Source organism: Budorcas taxicolor, chromosome 17 (assembly GCF_023091745.1).
Source record: "Budorcas taxicolor isolate Tak-1 chromosome 17, Takin1.1, whole genome shotgun sequence".
In the NCBI taxonomy this organism is placed as follows: domain Eukaryota; kingdom Metazoa; phylum Chordata; class Mammalia; order Artiodactyla; family Bovidae; genus Budorcas; species Budorcas taxicolor.
In genome coordinates, this window is record NC_068926.1 from 72,536,814 (window position 1) to 72,545,523 (window position 8,710).

Here is an 8,710-nt window from a genome sequence, read left to right on the forward strand (position 1 = left end):
ACATGATGTGTGCTGTATGTGTGGTGTGTGTGTGTGTGTCTGCGTGCGGTGTGTACTTGCGGTCTCTGTGTGCGACACTGTGCTGTTTGTATATGGTGTGTGCTGTATGTGTGGTGTGTGTGTGCGTGTCTGCGTGCGGTGTGTACTTGCGGTTTCTGTGTGCGACACTGTGCTGTTTGTATATGGTGTGTGCTGTATGTGTGGTGTGTGTGTGTGTCTGCGTGCGGTGTGTACTTGCGGTTTCTGTGTGTGACATTGTGCTGATGTATATGGTGTGTGCTGTATGTGTGGTGTTTGGGTGATGTGTGTGTGTGTGCGTGTGGTGTGTGGTGTGTGTGTCTGTGTGCAGTGTGTAGTGTGTGTGTGTGTGTGGTGTGTGTGTGTGATATGTGGTGTGTATGACTGGTGTGGTGTTTGGGTGATGTGTGTGATGTGTGTGGTGTGTGTGTGGTGTGTATATGGTGTGTGCTGTATGTGTGGGGTGTATGTGTGTGTGTGCGTGTGGTGTGTGTGTGGTGTATATGAGTGGTGTGGTGTTTGGGTGATGTATGTGTGCGTGTGGTGTGTGCTGTATGTGGTGTGTGTGTGTGTGTGTGCATGTGGTGTGTGTGGTGTGTATATGGTGTGTGCTGTATGTGTGGTGTGTGTGTGTGTGCATGTGGTGTGTGTGTGGTGTGTATATGGTGTGTGCTGTATGTGTGGTGTGTGTGTGTGTGCGTGTGGTGCGTGTGGTGTGTATATGGTGTGTGCTGTATGTGTGGGGTGTGTGTGTGTGTGTGATATGTGTGGTGTGTATGAGTGGTGTGTTTGTGTGATGTGTGTGATGCGTGTGGTGTGTGAGTGGTGTGTGTGTGGTGTGTACATGGTGTGTGCTGTATGTGTGGTGTGTGTGTGCGTGTCTGCGTGTGGTGTGTACTTGCGGTCTCTGTGTGTGACATTGTGCTGTTTGTATATGGTGTGTGTGGGGTGCATGTGTGGTGTGTGGGGGGTGTGTGGGGTGTGTCTGTGTGGTGTGTGTCCGTGTGCGCCCTGGCGCGTGAGCGTGGAGAGTTCCGGCTGGACGGCCTCTGAGTGGGGCTGACGCGGCTCCAGGGCGCCTTGCCCGGGGCCACCGGGATCGGGAGGGCAGCGCCCGCTTCTGATGGGGCCTGGGGGGCGTGGCCGCCTGACGGTCCGCGTGGAGACCCCGCGCCGAGGGGCCGGGAGCTCCGCCGCCGCTGGGCCCGGCTGGGAGCCGCCCCGTGGGGGCCGGGTACTGCGCGCGCGGGGCCGCTCCGGGAGGGCCGAGCGCCCTGGGCTGGCCCGGGGCGCAGGCCGGGGCCTCCAGGACGTCAGGCTTCCCCGCGATGGAGGAGCTCGCCCGGGCGTCTGAAGAGGCCGCGGTGGTCGTGTGGGTCCGGGCCCTCGCCCTGCGGGGTGTGGCGCCGCCTCGGGGCGCGCAGTGCCGCCGGCGGCGAGGCCTCGGCCGCCCTCCTGGGCTGGAGTCGGTTCCCCCCGGGGAGGCTCCGCGTAGGTGGGCGCAGGAGGGCGGTGCTGTCTGCAGGGAAGGGAGAAGAGCAAAGACGCGCGGGCGCGAGCGGGCCTTGCTCCTCAGGCAGGAACTCGCGGAGGCCCCTCTTCACACCTTCCTGGGGTGCAGCTCACACCGGCCCGGGGGGCAGGAGGCTCCTGGCACGGGGGGGCGGGCAGGCAAGTCCCTGGGGCGGGCCAGACCGAGCCTGGGCTTTGTGCAGGGGGTGGGCGGCTCTTGGGTTGGAGGGTGCGGGCAGAGGGGCGGTGTAACCGTCCCACCCGAGGGGTCGGGCCGAAGCAGAGGCCTGGAGCAGTGGGCCCGGTGGAGGCTCTGGGGTGGCCCACAGGGCGTGAGCGGAATGGCACGGCCAGCCTGTCGGTGCGGAGAGATCCTGTGGGGACAGATGGTGACCCCTGGCCATGGGGCGAGGTCAGAGCCACTCCAGGCCAGACAGTGAGGGCCGCGGACGCCAGGGCCAGGCGGACAAGGCCATCTCCAGGTACGGAGGCCGGCCAAGGTCAGCGCTGGGTGGTGAGTCGCTCCCTGCAGAGCCAGCTGACCCAGGGCGGCTCCCAGGGGATGCCGGGGCAGCCAGGGCCTCCAGGAGGCCAGGGCCCAGTCCCAGGGCCTGGTGGACAGGGGGCATTCCGAGGCACACTGGGCCCGGGCCCCGCCCCCACAGGAAGCCCCGTTCCTGCCCTGGGACCCTGGGCGAGTCACTCCCCCTCTGACCCTGTCTTTAAAGGAGGTGCTGGTCTTGGAGGGGGTGGCCCTCGGGCCTCAGGCATCCTGGGCTCCGACGTGGGTGGGGGGTGGGAGAGACAGGCCAGGCCCCAGGGACCACCTGTGGCCTGTGAGGCAGGATGAAGCGGCCTCCTGTGTGCGTGCTGGGTCGAGCCAGACCTGCAGCTAAGCCTGCCCAGGCCCTGCCCCGCGATCTGCACGCTGGGCGCTGCAGGGCACCACAGCCTTGCCTTCCCTCCTTGGAGGGCCCGTGGTCCAGACCTCGCCCAGCCGGCCTCACTTGCTCACCCTCCAGAATTCCCAGATGGAGAGTGCCACCCCCGCCTAGAGCCCGGCCCACACTGTGCCCTCCAAGACCAGCTCCGAGACCACCCCCCACGGTGGGTGCCCTGCTCAGAGGTCCTGTCCCCCTCGGGCCCCTGTGCCGTGTCCCCTCCGGCTTCAGGACCGCCTGCCTTACCGCGTACACCGGCTTTGCTGAGAAGCGTTCAGGCACCCCCTCTCTGCCTCCTAGCGGGAGGGCACCTGCACCTCAGATACTGGCCTGAGGACCTTGACGTTACAGCCCCGTGGCTGCACCCACCCCACCCCGGATACCAGAACTCCGCCAGCATGCGACACCCCCCTGGCTTCTGAGCGCCCTCGGACCCCGGGAAAGAAAACCTCCAGGCTGGGTGGCCGCTCTGAAAACAGCACGGGGGGGGGGGACCACAGGGAAATCCCAGGGCATGACGGCCCCCCTCTCTGCACGGAGAAGCCCAGAGCCCTCTCTGCTCCAAGCTAATGGGCAGCTACTCGCCCGCCGGGCCCGGTGGGAGGGCCAGTGAGGCCGAGCCGGGCTGGGGACACCCGAGCTGGCGGCTGCCCACGGACATGGCTGGCCTGGCCCTGGCACTCAGCCGGGGACGCAGTGGGGCACAAGGTGGGCCTGTCAGCACCTCGGTGCAGGGACCTCCCTTCCCCCGGCAGGCCCCGCCCTGAGGAGCTCCTGGGAGGAACTGGAGAGCAGGCCTGGGTGTGGCCCCTGCCCAGAGCTCCGTCCCCCGAAGGGATGACAACAGTGGGCACAGCCTCGTCTGGGCGCCCCGGCCCGCCCCTTGCCCCAGGCCTCGCCTTCGCCCTGGCCCTGCACCTACGAAGCCCGGGCTGGGGTCTGCACAACTGGCTTCCTGACTCTGAACACAGCCTCTGGGGATCAGAGCTGTGCTGACCATCTGGCCTATTCACCCTGGCCGACACCTCTGCGACCTCCCAGGACCCACGGGGCCCCCAGGGCCTCTCCTCCCGTCTGTCTTTGTGCCTGTCACACCCGATCCGCTGGCCTCTGTCTGCCCAGGGCCCAGGCCGCCCACCCTCGCCCCTCACGGCTCTCACATTCCCACCTGCCGGTCAGCAATCCTGGAGTCTCCCCCACGCCCGCTCACACCCTCAGGGCCTCCCTGCGGTCCCCTCCTGGGGATCTGAGGGCCTCCTGGGTGCCACGGGCGAGATTGAGAGGGCAAAGGCCTGGGTCACACCAGCTGGGCTTGGCGGGCCTGGGGACGCCATCCAGGGCTCCTGTGTCAGCCTTATTTTAATTACGGAGGGGAGGTTGGGGGTATGGTTAACGAGGCTCCAGGGAGCAGCTGGGCCAGATGCTGGGTGTCCCCGGGGGGCAGGGTGACTCAGCAGGAAGGGGGGCTGGGGGGCAGACCCAGGGCCAGATTCTCCCCTCCCCCTGTACGTTCCAGGGTGACAGGCTCCAACAGATGGGTTAATGAGTGAATGAGAGGGTGACCTGGGCCCAGGGCTGCCCATGGACGGGGTCGACTGCACCCCCAGTCACACACACACACAAGCACAGAGCTGCAGAGAGTCCCTGGGGGCGGCGGGAACACAGGCTCCAGCGGCCGTCTTGCCATCTCCCTTCCGAGTCCAGCCTGGATCCTCGCCAGGCCCTCCCCGCCCACAACTTGCCAGGGCGGCCCCAGGGCACCCACAGCCCTAACGAGTCCCTTGGTGCCTGAGCACAACATGGCCCGGGGCCCACAGTGCCCTGTCCGTGGCCCAGGGGTGGGCAGGCACAATGGTGTGGATGCCACAGCAACAGAGTGAGAATGGAGGGGCACAGCGGTGAGGAAGTGAGGGATGGGAAGCCAGCAGGGGTCCGTGAGGGACGGGGAGGTGCACGCTGGCCACGGGTAGCCCCACCTGGGACCCTCAGCCCCAGGTGCATTCAGCCAAGGGCCCCATCTGAGGACATCCAGCCCGCTCAGCACCACGGGGCCGTGCTGGGGACCCTGCTGTGGATAGAGGCGAAGAGAACAGAGCCGCTTCACTGTGACTGCCAGGGTGCCGTGGGGGAGGGCCCCGAGAGACCCGGTGGGGGGAGCTGGTCAAGGAAGGTTGCCCTGCCCCCAGCAGGATGCGTTGGGGCAGCCAGGAGAGGGGGGCCCTGGGGTTCCCCCCAGGCGGGCGACACAAAGGCCTAGGGGGTGGAGAGGGTCGCTAGGAGGAGGAGGACGGGACCAGCACACAGACAGCGAGAGATGGCGCGACCTCCGGCAGCCCCCCGCAGGTGGGGGCCCAGCAGAGCGCACCAGGGACCCTGCGGAGCTCGAAGGCTGCGGCGGCGGTTCACTGGAGTGAGGGGGGGCCAGATAGAGCCCGGACCTGGTGTGGGAGGAGGGGCTTCGGCCAGTGGGCGGGGCTGGGGGCCGGGACCGCACGTGCCTTCCTGCCCGGACTGGGCCGAGACAGCGGCTTTGAGCAGAGGATGTGAGCCCGGTTCCCCGCGTGGCTTTGGGTGTCTCCACCTCCCCATCGCCTCTGTCTGGCGCCTGTCCAGGCCCCTGTGGGGACCCACTGGCAGCGTGGCCTCGCGGGCAATACCCGCGGCGCTGTTCCCCTGGCTCCTTGGGTCTCAGGCCTGCCGGGGTTCCCCGGGCCCCAGGCCGGATCCCCCGAGGCTTACGGTCGTTCCCACAGCCGTCCCCCCGGGGCCCTCTCCACGGAGCGTCGCCCGGGCCCCACTGGTCGCTAGGCTGCAGGCTGGGGCTCAGGCCCGGCCTGGCTCTCGAAGCGGCGGTGGAGGCGGCAGCCAAGCGGATGGCGGCGGAGCCCCGGCGCCCATGGGTCCAGGCGCGCAGCGCTTACGGCGCCAGCGAGGCGCTACGGCGCGCGGTGGGCCGCCGGCGGGACCCTGGGCCGCAGCCCAATGGGCCGGGCCCCGAGGGAGCCCGCGGCCCGGGCCGCCTGGCTCGCTTGCGGGGCCAGCTCCGGGCTGAGGCGGCGGCGCGGGCCGAGGCGCCCCGACTGCTGCGGCTGGTGGAGCGCGCGGGGGCCGCGGCGGGGGCGGCGGAGACCGGGGAGCAGGCGGAGGAGCGCAGCCGCGGCTCCGTGTGCTCCGTGTGCGGCGAGCCGCGCGGCGGGGCCACCTACCCGGCGGGCGTCCTGGAGGTGAGCGAGCGGCGGCTGCAGGAGGGCCTGGCGGCCGTACGCGCCGACCTGGGCGCGGGGCTGGAGGCGCTGCGCGCGGAGCTGCGGGCCGAGCTGGACGCCCTGCGCGCGCTGCTGCCGCCTCCGCCGGCCGCCCGCCGCGAGCCCCGCGTCCCTCGAGGCCCGGCCCTGCTGCGGGCACTGGGCACCATGAACGCACTGGCCGCAGGCGCGAGGCCCACCGACGACGCCTCAGACGGCCCGGCCGACGGCGGCGCGAACCGGGCCCCGGCCAGGAAGAACCTCAAGAAGACCCCGGTGCCGCCCGGGGCCCCGCAGGGCGGCGGGGATTAAGTCTGGGGCGAGGGCCTGGGGCGGCGCCGCCAGTCGCCGGGCTTTGCTACTCCAAAATGGAGCGGGGCTCGTGGGGCGTGGCTCGGAGTGAGAAGCGTTCTCCGACGCCGCTCGCTAGCGCTCTGGCACCGAAAGGGGCTGGGGAGCGCGGCTGGTCCGGGCAGCGCTGGCGAAGGGCCGCGCTGGAGGTCTGTCAGCCTCCGGGAGACCGCGGAGCAAGAGCCCAGGGCCCCGCCCCGCCTGGGGGAGGGGTTGTACGTGTGTTTCCTTGAAGGGTCTCAGGGATGAGGCCGGCTGTCCGGTGCTGGGGTGGCTAGCCTGACCCACACACCAAGTCCAGCAGGCACCGGGGACACATGGGCTGCAGAGACAGTCACCGGGACACCGGCTCCCCCAGGACGGTGTCGCTCCGGTGCACAGCGCATTCTCCTGCGGGCCCCGGACTGCAGCCTGACCCTAGCCAGCTTCACTCGCCCTGCGGTCCCCACCCGCTCCTGGACGCTAAGCCTCTGGTCAGTGCCTCCAGGACCATCAGCTTTGCCTTGACAGCAAGGCCACTCAAGGACCCTCGCCGCGGGCAGCCACCTGACTGCAGTCTCTGCAGTGTCCACCCACAGCAGCCTCCACAGCACGCTTTACCCAGGGGCTGCCTGCCCAGCGAGGCCTCCGGCACAGAGCCAGGAAGTGGCACTGTCTCATCTCCCAGCCTCAGTGAAGTGGCAGCCAGAGGCATCACCGAGCCGCGCCGTGTCTGGGCTGGGCAGCCCACTCCTTTATAGAATAAATCGTGTGCTTGCAGGCACTGACTGGCAGGCAGCCTTTCTCCTTCCATCTCACCGAGGACTCAGACAAAGCGTGGGGTGGCAGGGTGGGCACGATCTCCCCTAGAGGGACTAGGGCAGTCTGGGCTTCTGGGTGAGGCTGGGGACATCGGAGGTGCACCCAGGCTGTCCCTACCCCCAGCCACAGGAGGCCAAGGTCACTGCGTGTGTCTTGTACTGTGGGATGGGGGTCCTGCCTGCGTCCCAGGGCCCTGCCAGAGCCCGGCACCCACCGTCTGGGTCCTGACACACCTCGGCTCCGTGACTGCCGGCTTGGGGTGACTCCGAGGTGCCCCGGGCATTCTGAGCTCTGGGTGTGGCCTCACTTCTGGGCCTCGGGGGACAGTGGCTGCCTGCTCCTAGGGGCGGGGTCCCTGACCTCTGCTGGGGACTCGACCACTGTGTGGTTCCTGTCCCATTTATGGAGACTTTGGTTTCTCTGGGGGCATCCCGTCCCGAATGTAGAGGCTCTTCATCCCTTCGTGGGGCTCGCTGACCCTTGTGGGGGGGTCTTTGGTGCCTGGATGGTGTCTCATCTCCTGTGTGGGGGTCCGGATCCTTGTGCAGGGGACGGTGCTCCTGTCGGTGGGGGGTCCTGACCCTGGGTGCTGACCCGTATGCCCATCACTCTCCAGGGTCCACGGGCCTGGAGGTGCGGAGTCAGCCTTGGAAGATGAAGAGCCCGAGAGGGGGTCCAGCTGGACCTGGTGATGGTCGATACTGATGGGGATTGGGCTGGGCCCCACGGGCTGGGGCCGTCTCCTTCCAATGGGTGGGGCCTGGAGGAACAGGTTTGGGTCTCTAGGGGGACTCAGGAGACGTAGGGGCACAGAGGAAGGTGGCCCCCCCACACACACACCCAGGCCCCACCGGACAGGTCACCACTGCCCTTCCCGCCAACCTGGCCTGGCCAGAGCGCATGCAGCACTCTCAGGGCGGCTCTTCAGGCAGGTGCTCCCCGGGAAGAGGGCGGGGAGGGTCTCCCGCCCCAGGGGCCTCCACCACTGCTCCCACTTGGGCTGGCCACCCCGCGGGCTCCAAGTCCACCCGCTACAAGCAGCTTGGTGTTCTCAGCACACCTTAGGGCCCGGGAGTTGTAGCGCCAGGCACCCGCGGACTGACGCGGGCCATCCCGGCCTGAGCACCGTCCCAGCGCCGTCTCAGGGTGGGAGCCACGTCTTGGGCCTCCTCTTCCCCGACTCCACCTTCCTTCTCAAACGACGCCCCTCGCCAGGGGCAGGGCGTCACGTGGAGAAGAGAGAGCATCCCGCGAGGTGAGGATCAGAGACGAACAGGTTCAGAGTCAGAGCGCACACCGCCAGCAGCACCGCGAGGAAGGCGAGCGCCAGGGCTGGCCCACGCGGTGCGGCGGTGAGCAGCAGAGGACGCAGGCGGAGGGCAAGGGCGGAGCGTTCATCGGGAGGGTGGGCCAGGGGCGTGGCTGAGGCCTCGCGGCTCCAGGCCGGGAGGGGACCGCAGGGGCGGCTCCTCCAGCCGGGGAGACAGCTGGGCGGGGCCGGCTGCCCGCAACCACCGCCGGCCGGTCTCCACCCGAACGACTCGCTTTCATGGCCGCCCCCTCCCCCATTGGTCCTGGGTGGGGGTGCTATTGTCACGCCCCTTACAGACCAGGAAATGGAGGCTGGGGACCAGGAGTGACACAAGGCCACCAGCACGGAGGACGTTCGAAGGGGAGGGCACCTCGGGTCCCAGCGCCGTTGACTTTCGGGGGGCTGGCTGGAAAGGACGTCCCAAGACCACGGCCGCCGGACCGAAGGGTCTGGGAGGCCTCGGCACCCAGCGGATCCCGGGCCGTGGTCCGAGCCTCAGTCGCTCCGGAGGCTCGGCCGGCGCCTCGACC

General features: G+C 68.5%; 1 protein-coding gene across 1 annotated transcript; it reads left to right on the forward strand.

The window, feature by feature from the left end:
* The first annotated feature begins 1,346 nt into the window (after nt 1–1,346).
* FAM246C (family with sequence similarity 246 member C) lies at nt 1,347–6,028 on the forward strand. The gene is made up of 4 exons (XM_052654488.1): nt 1,347–1,509; nt 2,259–2,318; nt 3,012–3,179; nt 5,190–6,028. The coding sequence occupies exons 1-4, from the start codon at nt 1,347–1,349 to the stop codon at nt 6,026–6,028; spliced, it is 1,230 nt and encodes a 409-aa protein (XP_052510448.1).
* Nucleotides 6,029–8,710: the final 2,682 nt, after the last annotated feature.

Coding starts and splice junctions, on each gene's coding strand:
- FAM246C (XM_052654488.1), top strand. CDS start 1,347: ATGGAGGAGCTCGCCCGGGCGTCTGAAGAGGCCGCGGTGGTCGTGTGG. Junction 1,510..2,258: donor TCCCCCCGGGGAGGCTCCGC/GTAGGTGGGCGC, acceptor CTGTCTTTAAAG/GAGGTGCTGGTCTTGGAGGG. Junction 3,180..5,189: donor GGGACGCAGTGGGGCACAAG/GTGGGCCTGTCA, acceptor CCCGGGCCCCAG/GCCGGATCCCCCGAGGCTTA.